This window comes from Mobula hypostoma, chromosome 8 (genome assembly GCF_963921235.1).
Source record: "Mobula hypostoma chromosome 8, sMobHyp1.1, whole genome shotgun sequence".
Classification (NCBI taxonomy): Eukaryota; Metazoa; Chordata; class Chondrichthyes; order Myliobatiformes; family Myliobatidae; genus Mobula; species Mobula hypostoma.
This window is the reverse complement of record NC_086104.1, coordinates 131,285,451-131,310,619: the sequence shown is the minus strand read 5'-3', so window position 1 is coordinate 131,310,619 and position 25,169 is coordinate 131,285,451. Positions and strand designations below refer to the sequence as shown.

The 25,169-nt window shown below is 41.5% G+C and overlaps 1 protein-coding gene across 5 annotated transcripts in view; it reads left to right on the top strand.

Annotated features, from left to right (window-relative positions):
* nsd3 (nuclear receptor binding SET domain protein 3) overlaps positions 1 to 24,896 on the top strand; it is a 98,748-nt gene extending 73,852 nt beyond the window's left edge. For all 5 annotated transcript variants that reach the window (XM_063056893.1, XM_063056895.1, XM_063056897.1 and 2 more), the window contains 8 exons: positions 1,087 to 1,295; positions 1,997 to 2,109; positions 4,873 to 5,142; positions 5,315 to 5,431; positions 10,893 to 11,034; positions 11,946 to 12,052; positions 17,236 to 17,440; positions 20,663 to 24,896. In XM_063056893.1, coding sequence (XP_062912963.1) covers positions 1,087 to 1,295; positions 1,997 to 2,109; positions 4,873 to 5,142; positions 5,315 to 5,431; positions 10,893 to 11,034; positions 11,946 to 12,052; positions 17,236 to 17,440; positions 20,663 to 20,910 — 1,411 coding nt within the window. In that variant the 3' untranslated portion in view covers positions 20,911 to 24,896. The remainder of the gene's footprint in view (positions 1 to 1,086; positions 1,296 to 1,996; positions 2,110 to 4,872; positions 5,143 to 5,314; positions 5,432 to 10,892; positions 11,035 to 11,945; positions 12,053 to 17,235; positions 17,441 to 20,662) is intronic.
* The last annotated feature ends 273 nt before the right edge of the window (positions 24,897 to 25,169 follow it).

The following is a 25,169-nucleotide window of genomic DNA, read 5'->3' as shown; positions in this document are numbered from 1 at the left end:
CAGATACATCAGAATGTTTAAGATATGTTTGGATAGGCACATGAATGTGAGGGAAGTGGAAGGATATGGCCAAAGGAATTAGTTTAGTTGGCCATTTGATTACTAATTGGGCACAGCATTGTGGTCTGAAGGGCCTTTTTCCTGTGCTGTACTGTTCTAGGAAGTGTTTGGAGGGAGATGGGACAGACATGTTAGGGTTAGTTTAGATAAGCATCTTGATTGCTGTTGATGAGTTGGGTGAAGGGGCTGTTTCCGTGCCTTGTGAATCTAAATCAGAAGCAACAAAAGTTGAGTCAAGCGCAGGGCCAAAGTTGGGAACAATTGAAAAATGGAAAATGATTTCAGATATGACTTCACTCCAGGGCCACAAGCTGGGGGAAGTGAAACAGAGTATGTTGGTGAGGGAACTGGTCAGAGATAACTTTGGCAGTAATGAACTGCAGAGATGAAAATGGCATGATCATGATTGGGATGAAACTCAGTGACCTGTGTTCAGTTCAGTGCTTTCAGCATGGAATTTGCATGTCCTCTCTGTAACTGCATGGTTTGTCTCATGGGCTCCCATTGCCTCACATTTTGCAAAGGCACGCTAATGGGTTCATCTTAAATTTCCCCTAGTGTCTATGTGGATGGTAGAGAATAGCCTGGGGAGTTAAAGGGCATGCGAAAATGATTACGTTGCATCAAAGTAGGTGGAGGATTGAGACCGATAGGGTTTTTCTGAGTCCTGGTACAGACTTGATGGACTGCATGGCCTCCTCTGTAATAAGAAAATGAGAAGTGAAGTGTTCTTTTGAGGAAGTATTTTGTGGGAAAGTATTTTTGCTAGATCTTAAGATTCAATTCAACCCGTGGCAGCAGTGTGGCTGCTTCATCTTGATGGTCAAATCCAAGGTACAGTCTCCGTTTTCTTGAAAGCTTCATTCCAACTTGGGTAAGTGACATGCATTAATAGTTACAGAAAATTTCTACTATGGTTTATTGATGTCTTTATTCGTGGGGTAGAAGTCAGTGCAACACAGACTTGTCTGTGTGTGATGTGGTAAACTGTTTGGCACCTATCCTTATCATGATTCTTTTCTTCAGGTGGTGGCCAGCTGAGATCTGTAATCCCAAATCTGTGCCAGCTAACATTCAGGCAATGAAGCATCACATCGGAGAATTCCCTGTGCGTTTCTTTGGATCAAATGATTATTATTGGGTGCATCAGGGCAGAGTTTTTCCTTACTTAGAAGGCGACAAAGGCAATGTGTCAGATGGGCGAGCTGGTGGTATTAATGAAATTTTCAAAAAAGGTAAAAGTCGTTGGTGTAAGGTGAGATTTTCCAAGATGCTGTGATCCTAAGTAAAACTTTTGCCTCTTTATATTGCTTTATATTACCCAGCCCTTGCCGTAAGGTGATGGAACACTCCAATTTAAAGGCTTCCACACAGCTTCTGGAACCTGACTTCAGATTTATTTTAATTTAGTTTAGAGATAAGTTTGGAACAGGCCCATCCAGCCCAATGAACCTCGCCACCCAGCATCCCACCTATTTAACCCTAGCCTGATCACAGGACACTTTACAATGACCAATTAACCTACTAACTGGTATGTCTTTGGACTGTGTGGGGTGGGGGGGAACTGGAGCACCCAGAGGAAACCCATGCAGGGGTGAACGTACAAACTCCTTACAGATGACACTCTGAACTCCACCACGAGCTGTAATAGGAACCACTAATTGCTATGTTATCTTGGTGCCCTAGTTCTGTGAGGGAAGCAGATAGCTCTTGATGCTTTTCATCCTGTTCGGTTGAGGAGAGGAGCTGACATGCCCTTTGAATATTAAGTGTGTTTTCTAGTTGAGAATACTGCTTTATAGTTACTGAACTCTTGATAGCTATTCTTTGAATTGGGTAGTTCATTGCCTCTAAGTCTGCATTCTTTAATGGCTCAATATAGAATGGGGAAGTGAGTTGATCCCAATTTAAAAATATCACTTGCCTTCACTCCTAGCACTGGAAGAAGCTGCAAAACGATTCCAAGAGCTGAAAGCACTCAAAGAGAGCAAGGAAGCACTAGAGAATGAACGCAACGAAAAAAAGCCACCAGTATTTAAATTTATTAAAGTAAGTGTGGTGACTCAGAGTTAAAGTCAAACTGACCAGCAGCGTGGCATTGATTCCATAATTCCAGTATTACCCTCTTTGTTTTGCGCACTCAACTTACCCAAAACACTGCTTCTTTTGTCACAACTTGCTGCTAGACTGGTTTGCCCATTGACGCTTTGCTTACCATCTGAACAGGCTGCAGTGAGGTGTACTTTTATTTTAAAATTACTAGCATAGTCTTGGAATCCTTACCTGGCGTAGACCTCAATTCCCTCTTGTATTTGAAATTCTATCCCTGAACACCAGCCTGGCTTATCTCTCACCTCCTTTAGCACTCTTTAAAAGCCGCCAGTGTCTAGACTGTGGTCATCTGCCCTAATATGAAAGTATTTTGATGTCACCTTTTGTTTGATAGCCTTGGTATCACGCTCAAAGGAACCCTGGTAAGATTGAAAGTAAATTGCTTACAGGGGTTTTTGATGGTTGTAGCAGAACCTGTACAAAGGAAGATGTATTATTTGAGATCAATCATCCCAGTTCCAGGACACTGAGGGAGTATTCCAAGATCCAACCATCGTCAGTTCTGTTATCAATGACTTGGTTTCTATCATAAGGTCAGAAGTGGGAATATTCATTGATAATTAAATTATATTGAAATTAATTTACAGCATCCCAGCAAATGAATCCCAGCAGTCCACGCATGGGTTTGGGGCATTCAAGCATGGGTATCTAACATTTTAAGTTCAAGTTATTCGACCATACATGAATACCCGTAAATGAAGCCAAAGGAAACAGCGCTATTCCAGGTCCAAGGTGCAAAAGACAGTACCAGCAGTAACTCACAGTGCAAGGCACACAGCACATAAAAGACAGCAGTAAAATGCAGTCTCTCAAAAACAAGTCCAAGTCAGAGTCCGTGAATGTTGCAGAAGTATCCAGTCAAACACAATACATCTTGACTTCTGCCAATCAAACACTAGAGGGCAGCACCACCTCCAGCATGGACACCAGACCACACTATCTCCGGCATTCTGTCAGAACACACTCCTGGGTGGCTTGATGCCTAGTTGACTATGACCAAGGCCACGCAACTTCCCTGCCACTTGCCAATAAAGCAGTGAATCGAAGTTACAGCATTCTACATTACCAATGTTCATCAGGGTCTTGTGATTACCAGAAAAGCGACTAAGACAATCACTGTCTTTTTGATTGCCCACTGCCATCACACTGCAGGCAGCAGCAGGATCCGCACCGTCCAACTCCTTCAGTTTTTCCGTCAATGAGCAACTCCCTGATGGGTAGACCTGCAATATTTTAAGTTCTTAATGTCCAGCAGGATCTTGCAATCGTAACACATACGTTTTAAAAAAGACAGTAACACCTTTGGCCGCGTAGAAGCTGCTTCATCCAAGCGCGTTACCATACTGCTGGAAGTATACATGGAGAGTGTCTGGAAGTGACCATCTCCATCAGGAGAAAATCTAACCGCCTACCCACTGTTCACTGTCAATACAATTGTTAAGACCCCACCTCAACATCCTTAGTGGGGTAGGGAGAATGGTGACATCATTGACCAGAAACTCGATGTGTTGTAGGGCTGTAATAGAAGTCACTTGGTACGGAATCTCTTGACTTGCCTCCCAAAGTCTTTCTACTATCCCGCAAGGCACAAGTCTAGAGCATAATGAATTACTGTCTATTCGCTTGGGTGAGTGGAGCTCCAACAACACCATCCAGGATGCAGTAAACTGACTGATATTCATTCAATAATCTTAAAACATTAATTCCTTCCACAACCACCAGAGCTCTGTGTTTGCAGTGTGTAGCAGCTACAAATGTTGCAATGACTTGCCTGAGCTCGCAAAAAATCTCCCAAACCTGCACACTGTATCACCAAATTTAAAAAAAAAAGGGAAAACGGGTACCCAGGGACATTTCTCCTGCAGTTTCTCTCCAAGTCATATACCATGGTGACCCTGGAAATAGAATCATTAACTAGAGTGCAAGTTTTATGAAAATAGGTTGAACAAGCTAGGGCTTTTCTCTTTGGAGCAAAGGAGGATGAGAGGTATAGATCGCATTGATAGCCAGAGCCTTTTTCTTAGGGCAGAAATGGCCAGTACAAGGGGGCATAATCCCATAGATCTCAAAAGCTATTAAGTGAAGAGACATACCCCTAGTTTAAGAAAATGAAGTTTGGTTGGTTTCACTATAGTAGTTTGTTATTTATCCAAAAGGATTGATGATTCTATTAAAATAACTGACTCAAGAATACTTTGTCAACACGGTAAATGTTTACCCGTAACTTAGTGAATGTGCCCTTACAATTCAATATACTTTTTAAGCAATAACAGCTACAGCTTTTTGGAATTTTACCTTGGTCATTTCTCAGCTTTCAAAGGTCAGGTGCTGGACACTTCCCTGATTAAACTTCACTGCCTTCTGTTCTGCGATCCACCACACACCTCCCGTTTGCCTCCTGCCTGTCTTCCACCACTTCCATATTTTTCCATGGGTAGACTTGTTTGTTGCAGTTGTAGTTCCCTGACTAATATCAAATACAGCACAGGCCACCTGGTTTTCATGGCCCAGAACTCCATTGAACTTGTAATTTAAAAAAAAATCCTATAAACAAAAAAAAATTGCCTTCAATTTGAAACATTTTAGCGGAGCGAGTCTCAACTTTTAATTGCTCATTTTAAATAAGACTTCTGCAAATTAATTGAAATGCTTTAATTGTGTGAATAAAATGTCCCACTTCCTCATGTCTTTTTACAACAGGCAAACAAGCCGGTTGGGAAAGTGCAGATTCGCATTGCTGACTTGTCAGAAATCCCACGGTGCAACTGTAAACCCACTGATGAGAACCCTTGTGGCCTGGACTCAGAATGTTTGAACCGAATTCTGATGTATGAGTGCCATCCCTCTGTTTGTCCAGCCGGAGAGAGGTGTCAGAACCAGTGCTTCACCAAGCGATTGTACCCTGAAACGGAACTTGTGAGGACAGATGTGCGTGGCTGGGGTCTCCGCACTAAAGTAGACATTAAAAAGGTGATTTTTGCAACATGCTTTCTTCAGTCTCGTCATAGTGTGCAGATGAAAGGCACGTGCCACTGAATAGTGATATGTCCTACTGCAGGGTAAGCTTTGTGTAGACATTCAAACAAGGTCAGAGATACCTTTTTCTGTTCTTAAGAAACACATCTGTCATTCTACCCTGCAGGGGCAATTTGTGACCGAATATGTCGGTGAGTTAATTGACGAAGAAGAATGCAGAAACCGCATAAAGCACGCTCATGAAGCCAATGTTACCAATTTCTATTTGTTGACCTTAACCAAGGTAAGAGTGAATGAATTTCATTGTGTGGGATTACTGAAAGCTGGAATGGGAAAGCATTAGCACAATGGCTTTGGCCTCTAACACAGATGAAGTTTGCATTGCTAAGGAGACAGAGGCAATACATTGTTTAAAAGACCATGGAAAATGCTTCCTTTTTTTTTGTAGTATCTCAACTAAAGGATGTTCTAAAGAGCTTTTGAGCCAATAAAAGTACTTCCTGTAGTGTTCAATATTCTATTATAGGAACTATATAAATAATCTGCCATAACAAGGCCTCAGTCATTAGTATGGTCTTCAAGTGTTTTCCACTGTGGCATTACATTCGTTCTTAATAATCCAACTTTATACCATGTCTCCAAAGAGCAAAAATTGCAGATGCTGGACATCTCAAATAAAAACAAAATTCTGGAAGTACTCAGGAGGTCAATGACAGATAGAGCCTAACCTGCTGAGTGTCTCTAGTATATCTTATACCACACATTGTCAACCAAGACTCATTCCCCAAATTCAAAAGCGAGGTACTGAATTGAGTAAAACCAGTTTTTCCACAAACAACACAAAATCTAGTGTTAACAATACAGATCAGCTTGATAGGCTCAAGTCACGACCTGGTGGAGCTGATCAGTATTTGCAAAGTTGTCATCAGGTGCTCCGAGAACTCTGTGGAAATGTGTACAGTCACAAAATAGCAATGTAGCTAAGGTGAAGACCATTTGGTTTGTCAGACCTGTTACAGCTCTGTGTAAGCAATCACACAGGGCTGTGCTCTCCACATACTCCTGCAAATTCTCTCCTTTTTTTAGATGATCAGCTTCCTTTTGAATATCATTATTGAAACTACCTCCCCTGCACCAACACATTCTCCAAACTCCAGCAATGGTTTAAATTTACTATACCCAAAATTTTGAATACCCCTGCAGATGTCCGCACAACCACGTCTGTTCCAGGATAATTTTTCCAGTGTTTCTGTTGCAAGTCCCTCATCTCTGCAGTCATTTTGATACACTTCTGCATTCTCTGCCGCTGAGCATTACTCGGTTACTAGGGAATGATGTCATAGCGAGCTGGGAAAGAGACTTAAAATTGTCTAGGACATTGATAACGAAAGTAGAGGAAAGATGGTACGGGAAGATTACTAGACAGCACCCGTCGTCAGTGAGGTGAGATCTGTATAAATTACATTATTAGTCAGCAGGTGTGGGACTAACATTCTTATAGGAAAACATTAGTTGTTGAGGAAGTGATGGCTGTGGGTGGGAAACTGAATGCAGATTAGAAGTGAGCAATGGAAGCCTGGGAGTTGGTGAGCAAGACGGATGAAATTATACAAAAATTAAATGGCAGGGAAGTTTGGTGTTCCTTACAGGGGAATGGTAGATTAATAATTAAGTAATTGGAAAAGTGGACAGAGTTCTGAACATTTGATTTAAAGACGCAAATTTGAATCCTACTAGGAAATTTAAGTTCAAGAAATTAAATAAAATCTGTAATTAAAAAGAATATCTAATCTTGTTAACGGTAACCATGAAAGCATATGATTGTTGAAAGACCTGTCAAGGATCACAGATGTCTGGGGAAGGCAATTTCCTATATTCACTGTTAGGCCTACGTGTAATCCCAAACCCTCGAATGTGTCTCTTCGGTTCGGAGATACCTTAAGATGAGCAACTAATGTTGGCTTTGCAAGGGACATTCACAGGGCATAGATGTATTCTTACAAAATGTTTCAATGTAGTGAATAAACAAGGGCAAGGGTAATTGTGGGAAGATTACAGCAAGATAACATGTCTGGTCATGGGGCTCTCGGACAGGATTGAGAGAGGGAAAGAAGTGTTAGCTGAGAGAAGAAGAGGAATTAGAAGAGTGAAAGATTGTTGAACTGAACAGCAAAAGGCACAGTAGCAAATAGAATTCAGTTTGGAGAAGTATATAGTAAAGATATTGACATGACTTTAAAAGTTTGGTGATTTTTTTAAAAAGTTGGCAGTGAGTTTGATGGTTTAGGCTGCAGGGAGACATCACTATTTGCACACAAGTGTAAATGGAGAATGGAAGTGTTGCATCTAAATAGGCTGTCAAGCTGAAGTAGGAGGCTGGATAGTGAGTGGCATTGAGGTACAGTGGCACATGGAATGAACGTGTGAAATTCCTGAAGCTAGCAAGGCAGGCAGCTAAGGTGGTTAGGAAGGCACCTTGGCTGGTTTTCCTTTGTAAAACAAGGCCTAGAACAAGGAAAGGGAGGTAATGCTGGGTAAAGCATTAACTAGATCAGATCTTGAGAATGATTCCAATTCTGGTCATCACATTGAAGGAGAAACATAGAAAATAGGTGCAGGAGTAGGCCATTTGGCCCTTCGAGCCTGCACAGCCATTCAGTATGATCATGGCTGATCATCCAACTCAGAACCCTGTACCTGCCTTCCCTCCATACCCCCTGATCCCTTTAGCCACAAGGGCCATATCTAACTCCCTCTTAAATATAGCCAATGAACTGGCCTCAACTGTTTCCTGTGGCAGAGAATTCCACAGATTCACCACTCTCTGTGTGAAGAAATTTTTCCTCATCTCGGTCCTAAAAGGCTTCCCCTTTATCCACAAACTGTGACCCCTCGTTCTGGACTTCCCCAACATCTGGAACAATCTTCCTGCATCTAGCCTATCCAATCCCTTTAGAATTTTATATGTTTCAATAAGATCCCCCCTCAATCTTTTAAATTCCAGCAAGTATAAGCCCGGTCAATCCAGTCTTTCATCATATGAAAGTCCTGCCATTCCAGGAATCAATCTGGTGAACCTTCTTTGTACTCCCTCTATGGCAAAGATGTCTTTCCTCAGATTAGGGGACCAAAGCTGCACACAATACTCCAGGTGTGGTCTCACCAAGGCCTTGTACAACTGCAGTAGTATCTCCCTGCTCCTGTACTCGACTCCTCTTGCTATGAATGCCAGCATACCATTTGCCTTTTTCACCGCCTGCTGTACCTGCATGCCCTCTTTCAATGACTGGTGTATAATGACACCCAGGTCTCGTTGCACCTCCCCTTTTCCTAATCGGCCACCATTCAGATAATAATCTGTTTTCCTCTTTTTGCCACCAAAGTGGATAACCTCATATTTATCCATGTTAAATTGCATCTGCCATGAATTTGCCCACTCACCTAACCTATCCAAGTCACCCTGCATCCTCTTAGCATCCTCCTCACAGCTAACACTGCCGCCCAGCTTCATGTCATCCGCAAAGTTGGAGATGCTGCACTTAATTCCCTCATCTAAGTCATTAATATATATTGTAAACAACTGGGGTCCCAGCATTGAGCCTTGCTGTACCCCACTAGTCACTGCCTGCCATTCTGAAAAGGTCCAGTTTATTCCCACTCTTTGCTTCCTGTCTGCCAACCAATTCTCTATCCACATCAATACCATACCCCTAATAACCCTTTAAGTTTGCACACTAATCTTCTGTGTGGAACCTTGTCAAAAGCCTTTTGAAAATCCAAATATACCACATCCACTGGTTCTCCCCTATCCACTCTACTAGTTACATCCTCAAAAAATTTTATGAGATTCGTCAGACATGATTTTCCTTTCACAAATCCATGCTGACTTTGTCCAATGATTTCACCGCTTTCCGAATGTGCTGTTATCACATCTTTGATAACTGACTCTAGCATTTTCCCTTTCACCGATCTCAGGCTAATCAGTCTATAATTCCCCAGTTTCTCTCTCACTCCTTTTTTAAAAAGCGGGGTTACCCCCCAATCCTAAGGAACTAATCCAGAATCTAAAGAGTTTTGAAAAATTATCACTAATGCATCCGCTATTTCTTGGGCTACTTCCTTAAGCAGTCTGGGATGCAGACCATCTGGCCCTGGGGATTTATCTGCCTTTAATCCCTTCAATTTACCTAACACACTTCCCTACTAATATGTATTTCCCTCAGTTCCTCCATCTCACTAGACCCTCGGTCCCCTACAATTTCCACAAGATTATTTATGTCCTCCTTAGTGAAGACAGAATCAAAGTAGTTATTCAATTGGTCTGCCATGCCCTTGTTCCCCATGATCAATTCACCTGTTTCTGACTGTAAGGGACCTACATTTGTCTTAACCAATCTTTTTCTTTTCACATATCTATAAAAGCTTTTACAGTCAGTTTATATGTTCCCTGCCAACTTTCTCTCATAGTCTTTTTTCCCTTTCCTAATCAAGCCCTTTGTCCTCCTCTGCTGGACTCTGAATTTCTCCCAGTCCTCAGGTGTGCCGCTTTTTCTGGCTAATTTGTATGTTTCTTCTTTGGAATTGACACTATCCCTAATTTCTCTTGTCAGCCACAGGTGCACTACCTTCCCTGGTTTATTCTTTTGCCAAAAAGGGATGAACAATTGTTGTAGTTCATCCATGCGATCTTTAAATGCTTGCCATTGCATATTCACCATCAACCCTTTAAGTATCATTTGCCAGTCTATCTTAGCTAATTCACGTCTCATACCTTCAAAGTTACCCTTCTTTAAGTTCAGAACCTTTGTTTCTGAATTAACTATGTTACTCTCCATCTTAATGAAGAATTCCACCATATATGGTCACTCTTACCCAGGACAAGATTGGCAAGATTGCTAACTAACCCTTCCTCATTACTCAATACCCAGTCTAGAATGGCCTGCTCTCTGGTTGATTCCTCGATATGTTGGTTCAGAAAACCATCCCGCATACATTCCAAGAAATCCTCTTCCTCAGCACCCTTACCAATTTGATTCACCCAATCTATATGTAGATTGAAGTCACCCATTATAACTGCTGTTCCTAACTTAATAAGCTAACTTAAGGGAGATTTGGAGGAGACTTCTTAAGGCATTGCCAGCAACGGAAAATTTTAGCCATTTGAATTTTTTTTTACAGTATGTAGTTATTTTATGACCAAGAGCAGCTTAAGGGGTAACCAGTTAAGGTGTTAAAAAAAACTGAGTGATCTGAAGTGAATACTAAGGGCTTGAAAGCCGAGGTAGCAGTAAGCAAAGTTCCACCTTTAAGGTGTTTTTGGTAGATGCACAATTGAAGAATTAGGTGGGATTGGGCAAGAATAAATTTCACCCAGAATGTGAAAAGAACTTGGAGTTTACTTCCTGAACTCGTCATAGTTTTTTTTAACTATGTGCTTGAAGCGCCTTGAGTTTGAAGTGTGAGACCAAGAGATGAGAATAGGATTCAGCTGGAAGGATCCTTTCCAGCTGCCAGGTTTTTCCAGCAGATAAGTGGCCACTGTCTTCATTATAAAGCTCTGCACAGACTGCTTTGCTGGTTGTTGAAGGTCAGTTAAACTTTAATTCTGGAAAACTAAATCTATGCAAACTGGATGTCATATTGATAACTCCATGCAGTTCATACAGGAATGGTGTGGATGTTGGCTTTGTAATGATGCCCTTTAGCAAAGGCACAGTGGAAACGATGTTCATTTGTCTTTCCAGGATCGTATCATCGATGCTGGACCCAAAGGGAATTTCTCACGGTTCATGAATCACAGTTGCAATCCAAATTGTGAGACACAGAAATGGATGGTGATGGGTGACACACGCGTTGGTCTCTTTGCACTTTGTGATGTACGAGCAGGTGTGTTGGGTGCTGCTAGAGATGGGCAGTTGTTTTGCATTGTTGAAAATGGAACTTGATTCAGAAATCCAAAAATTACTTTATATCAATATCTGTGAATGAGTGAACTGTAATGAGCTGGTGATATGATTTTGGGTTATCAGTGTCTTATTCCTCCACTTTTGTACTGTAAGAATTGCCTGCAGCCTAAAACAACTATTGATAGTGTTTGTTTCTTAGTATGTCATTCTTTAATTAAATGACTTCTTCTTCAGCCTTTCACCCCTACTGGGGCTTAGGCTGCCAAAAGAAGCCCACCAGAGTCCTTTGCCCTGGGCCAGTCTTTTGGTCTTTTAAGGTGTAGTCCATCAAAGATCCTTTCTCTCGCAGGGGTGAGGCCTTTGGTGCTTCCTTTTGTGTTTCTGTAGCGCTGGGTTTTTACGGGATGGGGCTGCTCACCCTCCTTTCATAGATGGGCTTGGGACCATCTAGGGCAGAGTTTTTAGTTACACTGCTTCCTTTTAATTAAAGATTTTTTTTTAAAAATATGAAACTTTTGCATCAGTGTCAGTAGTGGTTGCATAGTTAATTTCACTTCTTGCTATTTCTCTTAAGTTCTTGTTAATCTGAAGTTTTGCAGCAAGTATTGTACAGAACACTTGCAGGAGCTTTTGTAAGTTAGTTTCCTGGGTTTCTGACTTTGCCTTGCTCACTCCCCTCTACTCTCCTTCACCCCAACTCAACTTTCTTGTTGATCATCAGTTAAACATTGTTACTGTGTTTGTGGAGGCAGAGATTTCGGTATTTCAGGGCATAACTAAAAGTTTTTAGGTGGTGCTAATTCAAGCTTAACTTTTCAGTCTTTTAAATAGATTGTGGCCTCCAGTGGTACAGGCTATTTGTGAAGTAACCCCCCCTTATTTTATCTTTAGGTTCTGAACTAACCTTCAATTATAATTTGGATTGCTTGGGCAATGGAAAGACTGTGTGTAAATGTGGAGCTCCCAACTGCAGTGGGTATCTAGGTGTACGTCCAAAGGTGAGTGCCACAAGGAGTGCCCTTCGCATAAAATGCAGTTGATTTTGGTAATGAATTCCTTGGGACTTTTTGGAGAAAAAAGGCAGACAAAGATGAGATGATGCAAGTCAAGGTTTAAAAAGAGCTGGGGTGCTTTTGGGGACATTTTGGTGGGCTGCAGTCATGACAATCTATTAGACACTTGGCAGGGGCCAAATAAAAAGAACTGAGATGTAAGTGGAGCAACCTTGTGAATGGGCAATGTTAGAATTGTGAGGCTTTGGTTCAGTAGGCTTTGGGCAATCACAGGTGGAGGTTCTGAATAAGTTTCTATTAGTACATAAGTTTTTTTTCTGTTAGTACATAGCTAGTGTGCTGAAAATGAGACCAGAATTAGTGATATGTTCCTTGTATGAGATATGAGAACTATGGGAGACATCCAGTCTCCTTGCTAACTAAACATGCTCAAAGTGCACCAAGCACCAGCTCCTTAGAGACTGTATTAGGGAACTGGAGATGCAGCTGGGTGACCTTAGGCTTATATGGGAAAATGAGTAGTTGATATATAGGAGCTACAGGAAAGTAGTCACCCCTAAGCTGCAGAAGGCAGGTACCTGTATCTGTCAGGAGAGGGAAGGGGAATAGGCAGCCACTGCAGAGAGTACCCTTGTGGTCGGTCCCCTTAATTAGTATACTGCTTTGGATGCTGTTGGAAAGGACAAATTAACGGGGAATTCCCAGCGACCTAATCTCTGGCACTGAGTCTGTCTCTGTGGCTCACAGGAAGTGGGGAAGAAGATAAGTGTAGTTGTGATGAGGGATTCTATAATTAGAGGAGCAGATAGCAGATTCTGTAGATGTGACAGGGAAACCTGGATGGTACATTGCCTCCGAGGTGCCAGGGTCAGGGATGTCTCAGACTGGGTCCACAGCGTTCTAAAGCGGGAGAGTATACAGCCAGAATTGTGGTACATATTGGTACCAACAGAGTGTAAGGAGTTGGGTAGAAAGCTGAAAAGCAGGGACCTCAAAGGTAGTAATCTTTGGATTGCTGCCTACGCCATGTGCCAGTGAGGGTAAGAATGGGATGATCTGGCAAATGAATGCATTATTGAGGAATTGGTGCAGTGAGCAGGGTTTCAAATTTCTGGGTCATTGGGAAGATAACTTGAACCCAAGGGGGACCAATATCATTGCGGACAGGTTTACAAAAGCTGTTGGGGAAGGTTTAAACTAATTTGGCAGGGGATGGGGCAGTTGGTATACAACTAGATGCAGTGTGTAGAGGGACTGTGAGGAAAGATGGGCAGATGAAAGGACAAAATTGCAGTCAGTGGGATGAGTTGAAGTGTAACATGAAACCAAAATCTAAAAAGGTGATGAATACAGGACTGAAGGTGTCGTATTTGAATGCACGCAGTATATGGAATAAGGCAGTTGATCTGGTAGCGCAGTTAGAGATTGGCAGGTACAATGTTGTGGGCATCAATGAGTCATGGCTGTATGACTTGCAAGGATACACATTGTATCAAAAAGACAGACAGGTAAGCAGACAGTGTGGTATCATGTTAGTTTTAAAAAAAAGTATGAAATCAAATCCTTAAAAAGGTGACATAGTATCAGAAAAATAAGAAGGGAGAGGGGCAGAAGAAACGGAATGATAGGCCAGTTAGCCTAACTTCAGTGGTTGGAAAGATGTTGGAATCTTCTATTAAGGATGAGGTTTGGGGGTACTTGGAGACATATAACAAAATAAGCTAAAATCAGCATGGTTTCCTTAAGGAGAAATCTTGCCTGACAATTCTGTTGGAGTTCTTTGAGGAAATAACAGGCAGGATAGACAAAAGAGAGTCGGTGGATGTGGTTTATTTGGATTTTCAGAAGGCCTTTGACAAGGTGCTGCACATGAGGCTGCTAAACAAGATAAGAGCCCATGGTATTACAGGAAAGATACTGGCATGGAGAAAAGATTGGCTGACTGGCAGGAGGCAAAGTGTGGGAATAAAGGAGCCTTTTCTGATTGGCTACTAGCGATGTTCCACGGGGGTTGGTTTTGTGACCGCTTCTGTTCATATTGTATGTCCGTGATTTAGATGAAGGAATTGATGGCTTTCTGGCCAAGGTTGTGGATGATATGAAGCTGGGTGGATGGGCAGGTTGCGTTGAGGAAGCAGTACATCTGCAGAAGGACTTGGATTGGGAGAATGGGCAAAGAAGTGGCAGATGGAATATAATGTAGGGAAGTGTATTGTCAAGCACTTTGCTAGAAGGATTAAAGGCAGGGACTTTTTTCTAAATGGGGGGGGAATAAAAAATCAGGGGTGCTAAGGGATTCCCTAAAAGTTAAGTTGGTGGTAAGGCATGCAAATGTAATGTTACCATTCATTTTGAGAGGACTGGAACACAAAAGCCAGGATGTAATGCTGAAGCTTTATAAGGCATTGGTCGGGCCACATGGAGTATTGTGAGCAGTTTTGAAGAGATGTGCTGGCATTGGAGAGGAATGATTCCAGCCATGATGGGATGATGGAGCAGACTTGGTGGGCTGAACAGCATTCCTATGTCTTGTGGTCCAACATGAACTCTGGTACTTTTATCTTTAAGCTTGTCTTTTAAATAGATCCCTATTTTCCCTCTAACAGCAGAAGTGGAGAAAGGTTGGGTGGCGACTCTGTGGTTTCCTCTCTTCCTGTTTTTCCAAACATTTTTTGGTCTTGGCTCCATTGCTGGTCAGCTGCCTCTTTCCAATAGACATTCTTTATGAATGAAGCAGGACAGCTAGTAGTAATAACCTACTTGATCAAGGAGACAGTGTGTTTTGAGGTATCCATGTGGTCCCAGCAAATGATGAAAATCAATAAAACTGCTGAGTGCTGGAAATCAGAATTAAAACCAGAAAATGTTTCAGACACATGGCAGGTCAGGCAGCATTTGAGCAGGGAGAAAAGGAGCTATTGTTTTAAGTCAAATACCATTAATTTATTTTAGCCTCATGTGTAATGCTGGATTTCTGGATGGAAATTTTATTGTTCCTCCCCTCTCTCCAATTCTAGCACAACCCAGTAGGTAACAGTAAGTTAGTTAACCAAAGGAATGTTTCCATGAACATTTTTGTGAGCCTTGCATGTTTAACAGGAGCGTGCACAATTTCCTGGGGCTGTTTCATGTCCTGTAAATATAGATCAAATACAGTAAATACACTTTGTTCAGTAGCAGAAACCTCATCCCATTAGTTGAGAGATTTATTTGTTAGACATAGAACAGCTCTGGAAATGGTAGCTTGAAGTGCACTTTACCGCAGTTATGCTGCCTCTCTTATATCCTTCATTTGTGACATTTTGTTGTAAGATGTTCTCTCCTCTAAAGCCGGTTTTCTGTGTTACCTGTAGATGTTGATTTGTTGCTGGGCTGTTACAGATTCTTTGTCTGCAGATAGGAACAACTGTCATTTCTGGCATCTTCATCTTGGCCAAAAGTCAAAATGGATTCAGATTTAGAATCCAACCCCTCTTATTTTGTGATCAGTTGATATTCTGTACTCTATAGTCAGATGGGATAAGTAAAAGCGACATAATGGTCATTATATACATGATTGGCTGAAGGGTCTGTTACTGTGCTATGTTCTATATTCTATGAACTATGCATGTCAATTTGATATGTTGTTCATTGAATATAGAACAGTCGTCATGAACATTAATTTCTCTATCTTTTGTTAACCACTCACCTCTGTCCATTTCTCTCCTTAACCCACATGCCCCCATTGGGGCAGCATGGTAGCGTAGCAGTTAGTGTGACACTGTTACAGCTCGGGACATCCTGGAGTTCAATTCCGGTGCTGTTTCTACGTCCTCCCCGTGGAATGTGTGTGTTTTCCCCCCGGGTGCTCTGGTTTCTGTATGTCTGTACGTCCTCCCCGTGGAATGTGTGTGTTTTCCCCCCGGGTGCTCTGGTTTCTGTATGTCTGTACGCCCTCCCCGTGGAATGTGTGTGTTTCCCCCCGGGTGCTTTGGTTTCTTCCTAAGATCCAAAGATGTACTGGGTAAGTTAATTGGTCATTGTAAATTGTCCTGTGACTATTGGGGGTTTGTTGGTGTGGCGCTGCTCTAGGGGTCAGAAGGGCCTGCTCCATGCAGTATTGCTAAATAAATAAATCACTCATCTTTTCACTCCCTCGCCCTCTCATTCTGTCATTATCCACATACTCCTCCCACTGGTTCCCCTCCTCACCTTCCCTTTACTCCATAGTTCACTGTCCTCTTCTAACAGATTCCATCTTCTGCCCACTTAATGCTTCCCAGCTTTTTAACATCATTCCCCCTCTCACCCTCCTCACTTGCCTATCACAGCCCTATCACCTGCCAGTTGTTGATCCATCCATTCCCTCCAGCTTTTGAAACAGACTGTCTCCTCTTTCCACTCCTGATAAAGAACCTCGACCTAAAATATTGACTATCCTTTTCCCTCCATAGATGCTGCCTGACCCACTGAGTTCTTCCAGCTTTTTGTGCGTTGCTCCAGACTTCCAGCATTTGCTGTCTCTATGTTCAATGATCTATTTTGAGGGTCAGCCTATCCCAGTAACAAAACGGGGAAGTTTTGGAAAGAGTGCAGAGGAGATTTACAAGGATGCTGCCTGGATTGGAGAGTGTGCCTTATGAAAATAGGTTGAGTGGACTTGGCCTTTCATCTTCTTTCACTTGAAGGAGAGGAGCTAACCCGATAGAGGTCTATAAGATGAGAGGAATTGATTGTGTGGATAGCCAGAGGCTTTTTCCCAGGGCTGAAATGACTAATATGAGGGATCATAGTTATAAGGTGCTTGGAAGTAGGTACCAAGGGGACGTCAGGGGTAAGTTTTTCACACACAAAGTGGTGGGTGCATGGAATGCACTCCTGGCGATGGTGGAGGTAGATACAATTGGGTCTTTTAAAAGACTCTTAGCTAGGTACATGGAGCTTAGAAAAATAGAGGGCTATGCAGTAGGGTAATTCTAGGCAGTTTGTAGAGTAGGTTACATGATTGGCACAACATTGTGGGCCGAAGGGCCTGTAATGGGCTGTAAATTTCTGTGTTCTGTGTTATAAGTCAGACATGCAACTGTGCATTGTTCACTTCACAGGAGCGAGCTTCAAAAATCCTGATGTTATTTGTCAGTTATGCATGGTAAGACATTTTTTGAAACTGTTTCGACTTTGCATTTCAGACTGCTGCTGCGACAGCAAATGAAGAAAAGGCAAAGAATGCAAAGAAGAAGATAAAGAAACGCAAGGCCAAGATAGATGTCAGGAAAATGCATGAGGACTATTGCTACCGTTGCTGTGACGGAGGCGAGCTGGTGATGTGTGATAAAAAGGATTGCCCCAAAGCATATCACCTCTCTTGCCTTAACTTAACCAAACCACCATTTGGTAAGTATTAAGTGCCTGTCTGTTTTATTGTAATGAGATATAACAAAATAATTATTACTGATACTCTATTCTTCTTTGGCATATGCTATGTACTTTTATATATTCTTCTGAACTGGAAGAAGCCTTTTGACCCATTGAATCTATGCCATCTCTCAGCACTCATCGGTCCCATTCCAACTCACTGCGACTTATTCTCTTGCTTATGATCCTTCAATCTACTCACCAGCACCAGGGGCAGTTTACAGGGCCAATTAAGCTGTCAGCTGGCTGGTAGCTTAATTGGGAATGTAGGAGGAAACTGTAACACCTGGAAGAAACTCCGTCACAAAGAAAACATGTAAATGTCATTCAGTGCCAGGAGCCAGAATTGAACCCCTGTCACTGGAGATGTGAAACAGCATCACCAGTTCTATGCCACTATGTTGCTGCATGAAAGTGATCTGCATATGAAAGGTGCTACATAAAGGCACATTGTTATGGTTATAGGTGACCACTGTGGCCCTGGCTGTCACAGTCTGGCATCCATTTGTACGTTCAGTGCCCCAAACTGTCCGCTTGAATCTTATTGTTCTTCGTGTGAGGAAGTTATCAGGGCAGTTTGTTACAAATATGTTCTCCAATTATTTGTACTTTGTTATTGAAGAAAATGCAGATAACAGCAATTTTTTTGCATTTTAACATTTTACTGTTTTACAATATTGCTAAAACCAGGCTTTTGTGAGAAACACTTATTAAAGAATTGTGAAAGGCCATTCATCTCAGGCACTCATTCATTATGTTTGGGTATGTTCTGGCTGTGAATATTTGAAGTAGCAAAGACCATGATGAACCTATTTGGGATTTTCAGGAAACATTCTTTGTCCAGATATAGTAACACAGGAAAAAGCAGTGATAAGCCATTCAGCCATTCTTGGCTGTTTGACAGGATTATGGCCGATTGAGCCATTCTTGCTCAATCCACATATTCCTTGGTTCATCTGCATTCCAAAAGATCTGTCCATTTGGCCCTGTAGTTTCTCAACAACTAAGCATCCACACCCCTCTGGGGTAAAGAATTCCCACTGAAGAAATTGTTTTTGATTCCAAATTTGCGATTCTTTATTATCCCTGGTTTTGTATCTGCTAATTAAAAAGAAAGCTCTTCAGCATCACCTTGTTAAACCCCTGGGGATTCTTACCTGTTTCAACAAGATTATTCTTCCAAACTTAAGAGAAAAGAAGTCTAGTTTAATCACTTCCTATAAGATGGCTCTCTTGTCTGTGATATAAATGTAATTCCATTTGAAGCTTTTGTTTATGAAGGCTTTGTGGAACTAAGTTTGCAGTCTGTTGCCCATACCAATGGCAAACTAATGTGATGTGGTGGTTGTTTGAACATCTATCTCAAGAGTGTCCAAGGAGGGATGTAGGAATAATCAGCACCTCTATGGGTGTCTCTTGTGGCATTCAACAAGGCTTCTAGAAAGAGCAAAGCACAGATTAATTTAAAGGTTCATTTATTAACAAAGTAGGTATCCATATACAACTCTGAAATTAGTCTTCTCCAGATAACCACAAAACAAAGAAGGAACATGAAGGTCACTTGGAGAGAAACATCAAATCTAGCCCTGCGCAAAAAAGAACAGCATCCTGATCATCAACCCTCCCCTCAAATCCCCCTCCCCTGCACAAAATGGAACAGAACATTGATCCTCAAAGCCCCTCCCCTCGCAAAACAAAGCAAAAAAAAATGGATAAAGAAACACAGAATGGAAAAAAAATAAGTCTGAGAAAGTTCATAGTCCATAAACACAATAGTCCAATCCATAACGCAGAACCACAGTAACATCCTCCTTCATCGTTGAAAGAGAGGGACACCACACAAGAGGCCCACCCACCTGCCACAGTGAGCCACATAACAATAGGCTGCTCACAGACTCCTTCTCAGCAGCGGTCAGCGCTGAACTCTCACTCTCCTTCATTCACCTCAACGTCTCAGTCTTCCTCTGCACTTTAATCGGCGATCAATGGACATTTGAATTGGTGAAATAAAGTTGAACTTTGGCTTGCGCCCTGTCTCGAGGTTTCCTCACCTAGAGACTGTCCCAAGTGTGTGCTGGCTTTCTGGAGTCTTCTTGAAGACAGCGAAGTGCTGGATCATTCGATCTCCAAACTATAAATTGCAGGCTCTAACAGTCACAGAAACACATTTAAGATTGCCTTTTAAGTTTGTGGGTACTAAATGAGAAGGGGCACTATTTGCAATAGAGAATGTGAAAGTAGTCAGTAACTCCAGCACAAGGAGGTGGTGGGAAGAATTGGTGTCCTTTTTGTTATAATCTGTTAATTGCTGACACAAGACTGCAGGTGATGGAATCTGGAGCAACAAACAAACTGCTGGAGAAACTCAGTAGGTTGAACAGCATCTACGGAGAAAAGAAATTCTCAATGTTTTGGTCAGACCCCTGTATCACTCAGAGTGGAGAGGCGAGATGGTCAGTATCAAGATGAGAGGAGTGGAGAGACAGAGGCTCAAGGTAGCATTAATATCCTCAGTCAAAATAAGCTGTTGTATTGCTGATGAGGACAAAAATAACATGGTGGTTGAATGTTTGGTATTAAAGCCCCATTTTGTCTTCCTGTGGCTTCACTCTGTTGTCATCTAGGAAGGCAGTGAATGCTATTGGAGCTTGTGTGGAGAACTGGATATACACAGTTATTGGAGATAATGATGTGCATGACCACTGAAATAAACTCAATGCCTGGGAATGAATGTGTGAGATGCCCACACCATTGTAATGGGTGTGTGGCGTGGAGACCAGATTAAGGGCCTCAAGACAAAGCATTGTCCTGTGTCCACATGAAGGATCTCAGTCCAAAATGTCAACTCTTTACTCCTATCCATAGATGTTGCATGACTTGCTGACTTCCTCCAGCTTTTTGTGCCTGTTATGTGTGTTGTCCATTTCCCTCCACAGATACTGCCTGACCCACTGATTTCCTCCTCCAGCAGCTTGTTTGTTGCTCCAGATTCCAACATCTGCAGACACTTCCATCTCCAGCTTTTTGGAGAAAGCCTGGTGCCTGGAGGGAGTGACGATATTGCTCTGCAATGGTGGACTGCTGTGTGTAATGGGTGCTGGAATAAATAATCAACTTTTAAAAAGAAGACGTGAATAGGTGCAGTAAATTTTATTTAAATGTTTCTTTTTCTCTCCCCCTTCACATTTTTTTCCATCATAGGGAAGTGGGAATGTCCCTGGCACCACTGTGATGTTTGTGGCAAAACATCCGCCTCCTTTTGTGACTTCTGCCCGAACTCGTACTGCAAGGAGCACCAGAAGGGAGCCCTGACTACTTCAGCACTGGATGGTCGTCTCTGCTGCTGTGAGCATGACCCAAACTGCCCAGCGGAATTTGACTCGTCTTCCTCCGTCAGTCTTCAGAACAACTTGGCGGCTGAGGATACCAGCGAGGAAACCAACGAATGAACTTTTCCCAGTGGAGACGAGTTTGACTGTAATATTTATCAGGGTGACCTTTAGAATTCCACGATAAAGGGCTCTGGGGATTGTAAATCGTGAGGTGGAAAACTCAGAGGTGTTGAGGGAGTAAGTAAAGATGACCAAACGATTGTTTTGATGTTATTTTGGTTTAGTTAAAAAAAAAAATTATGGACACCTTAATGTGACAAGGCTGGTAATTACTCCTTAAGAATTATTGTCACAGTTGGAAAATGGTGTTCTAATTGTCTTTTTTTTTCCAAAATTGCAAGTGTATTGTTGTACTTGTGTCAGATATTTGATGTCTGAAGGGAACCTCGCCCATCTCCACTAAAACCAAAACCTAAGGATAGTGTTATGTAGTTTGTTTAAATAATTAAATTAACCACAGGTTGTGGGGAGGTTTGGGAGAGGGAAAGAAGACAATGGGCAGTGAGGTTCACTGGTTGCTTGTGATGGGATATGGGGTGTCCACTCCCTCTCCAGAGTCTCTAAAATGGAAAGTGGATTTTGTACAGCACTTCATTAATTTTACAGATCTTGCAGTGGGCCAGGATCTGCTAGATGGGATTGGGGGAATTTAAAATCCCTGTTAAAAGTGGTGAATGGGTTATGAGCCTCAATATCTGCAAGGAGAAGGAAGGGAATATGACGGGTCTCAGCCCCAGGACAGTGGGCGGCAGCTGCTGATGCAGTGGTTTACTTGAGGTTCGGAAAACGCAAACTTTTTGTTTTGGGCCTTGGATGTTCACCGATATCCAAGTGTGGAGAACACCTCCAGATTTACTCCTAATTACTTGTAATATTTACAGTCGTATTTTCTCCACATGTATAAGTGAGCATTCTAATTCGAGTTTTGCTTTTTGAAGTTCATTATGTGTTCTTGGCACTACCATTATGGCTACAGGTTGACAGACGTAATTTTATTATTTTTATACATTTATATGTAAAAAGCAAAATTATGATAGAAAAATTCATGTTTTTTTTAAAACTGAAACTTAAAATGTCATCTTTGTTCTTGAGGATGAGTGTTTTATGAACAAATAAAATACTCAACTAATTGAAAGTATGCCTAGAATCATAGAATCATTATTGCGCAGGAGAAGGCCATTTGGGCCTAATGTACCTGTGCAGCTCTCAAAGAGCAGTCTTTTTTTCCCCTCCCTTTCTCATTATTGTATCTGCTAACACCACCCTTACAAAAAGGCCATTCTTGTTCTTTTTTTATCTCTCTCACACAAATGTGTCATAATTTTGGGTAAACTGATCCTTAAACTCTGAATCTATGATTATATGAAGTACCTCTGTATATAATGAGCATTTAAATATATGTGTATATCTAAAATAACCTTACACCTTTTTTCATTCAGATACTAGAACTGGTAGAATAAACTTGTGATTTTTGTTTTTCAGCATTATTCATGTTATATTTAATAGCAAAAAAACTCTCCTCATCCATTGCATCCAAATGTTGCAAGTTCAGGGTATCCATTCAAAAACAAAACATCTCTAAGTTAAACTGCCGTTTCTCCAGTAGCTAGTCTTTTTGATGTTTGTCTTTCCCAATTCTCCACGTTCCTCTCAACTTTCCGTTTCGCCTTTGAGTATACCTTCCACTGGTTGCTGAGTCATCACTGAATGACCCCCTGCATTCGGTGATGTTCCGAAATCCCTAACATTAGCTAAGAACTGTTCCTGTGAACTAACCATGTATGGTCAATGGTGTAAGTGGGATAGTGAAACGTGGGACAGCTGGGAAAATGTTTTAGTAATCTTTCATCAAAAGCATTTGATTTCTATCTCAGGCTTTTTGTGACTATATATAAAACATCTTTGTAGAACCTAGCTGATTGAAGAAGATGTATACTTGATCTAGTTCCAAACAGGTCTGCACTTGTAAGTAATCTCCTTCCTAAAAGTATGCTGCGTCCTTTCCTAGCCTGTGCCCAATCTGATACTGTCACCAACTTCAAGACTTAGTGAAACAAAATGAACATCATTGTGCTCTGACAGTGGTGGCGGGCTCTCGCTCTCTTCATTGCTTTTGTTCAGTTTTGGTTCAAGCTTTGCATTGTTATCAGATGTATAAACACTGCATTTTATTTTTCACTGTTTTGAACAACAATTGTTTCTTTTCTCGATCTACTGCGTCCCCCTTCTCTGCCCTAATTCCCCCTCCTCTTCCTCCTTCACACTTTATGGAAGGACAGCCTTTTTCAAAACAAGCCAGTGGAAGGTGCCACATTGTCCTTACTGGATTGTGCAGTCCTTCAGTTTCCAGATAGAGCTGCTCCCATTTGCCAAGTTTGATAAGTCACCCAGCCTGCATCCACAGATCTCCTGACATGGGTTACTGTGGGTTACAGACAGTTGATTCATAACACATCTGGAAGCAGGAATGAATATCTCCTCTCACCCACCACCACCCTGATCTCATCACAGAAAGTTCAACTGGGTAGAGATCAAATAACTTGAAAGTCATCCAGCACCACCATATTTATTGTTGTTATTGGGAAGTCAGCAAGTCTAACATGGTACGGGCAGATCTACTGTAGGAGATTATGGTCAGAAGTGGCTTTAAACTAGGATGGCTTGTCAGTAATCCCACACTCGTCTGGTCAAAATGTAAACCACTGGATAGCCCAGTGGTAGAACTTCCAAGAAACGGCTCAAGGCCGTAAAGGTCGGCTGGCCCCTTTGTTAATATAGATTCTGCTAATTTCTCCCCACCAACTAGCTTGGAGCACTGAACTAAGAATTATAATGTCTGTACTTGTGTTAAGCATTTTACTTATGTTGTGCAATTGTAATATTGAATACACTACATGATGATGCTGTTGTGCAATGCACCACTATTCCAGTGAGGGTACTTGTCTGCCTTGAAGGTGGTACTTTTTCTTTATTTTCCCCATTTAGAACTAGTGTTTTCATTTAAATATAGTTTTTTAAATTAATTAATACCTTTGTGAATAACCTCATTTAAAAATAAGACCTTTACAACAAATGAATGTGGCTGTCTGGGCAGCACTTTTGTAGTGACATGATGTACAGTCTATTAAGCTAGGCAAACTTTCATGGGTAATGTGCTGAAACTGGGCTGTGAGTGGAGGAGATCAAGGAATGAGGATTGGCATGTGGCTAAGAATAAACGGTAAAGTTGTAACAGGAGAAACGGATCCATTTTTAGTTCTCCATTCCCACCAGATCCCTGTCTCGTTCTTATCCAACTGACTGCCTAGCTGCAATAATGAACAAAACATATTTTGTTTTTGGGGGAAGATGTAAAGAGTTGTCTTTCACATCTGATATTTGGAATCCCTGTCTGCTCTCTCGGGCAGACTTTAAAGATCCCGTAGAACTATACGAGTTCTCCTGTACCATATTTAATGTTCAATCAACATCACTAAAATGGAATGTATGGTCAATGCCACATTGCTCGTTATTATGGGATCTCACTCTGCACAAATTTGACTGGCACCCTTCCTATATTAAAGCGGTGACCATAAAAGTACTTTCTGATTATAAAGTGCTTTGGGATTTCTTGGAATGGTGCTACAAGTCTTTTTTTTCCAATTGAACTTGATTCACACAAAGTCATTTGAAACCTTTCGATAAAAGGAAATGCACCAGTGGTGGATTATTTTACTTTCCCCTTTTCTTAAAACTTCACTTTTTTTAAGTGTGTTGCCATATGTGACTAAATGGTTGGATTGTATGTCATGTGACACTAACTTTTCTTTGACTGTTGTTGACTGTTCTGGTTATATTTGTCATTATAGGATGTAAGAATTTCCAAGCAAAAGCTCAGATCCTGTCTCCCTCCCGTCCATCTTTGGAAGAGGGGTATTTCCAAGAATGTTTACTATTTTAATTGTGAATGGCTAGTATCAGATGTGCTGGCAAAATCAGAGAGATGTTTTATAACATGTGTTGTCCTTAATAAATTAAATATATTAAAAAAACTTTGCAAAGGATTACAATTGCCTTGTGGAACGGATTTATAATAAACAGATGTGGTTATTACAGTATTACCAGCAGAAGTGTGTGAGCCACTTGGGTAGTTTGACAAGCTGTTTCACTCTTGTGTGGATAGGAAATATTATTGCTCTATAATAAAACCTTCAGGTGTCAGTGTATAATTTCCTTCAAATTATATGATAGGAGCAAAACAAATCATGCATGTTAGCTAACGTGCAGTGATTGTCCCTGTCAGAAAAGACTCGCAGTGCAATTGCTTACATTATTTA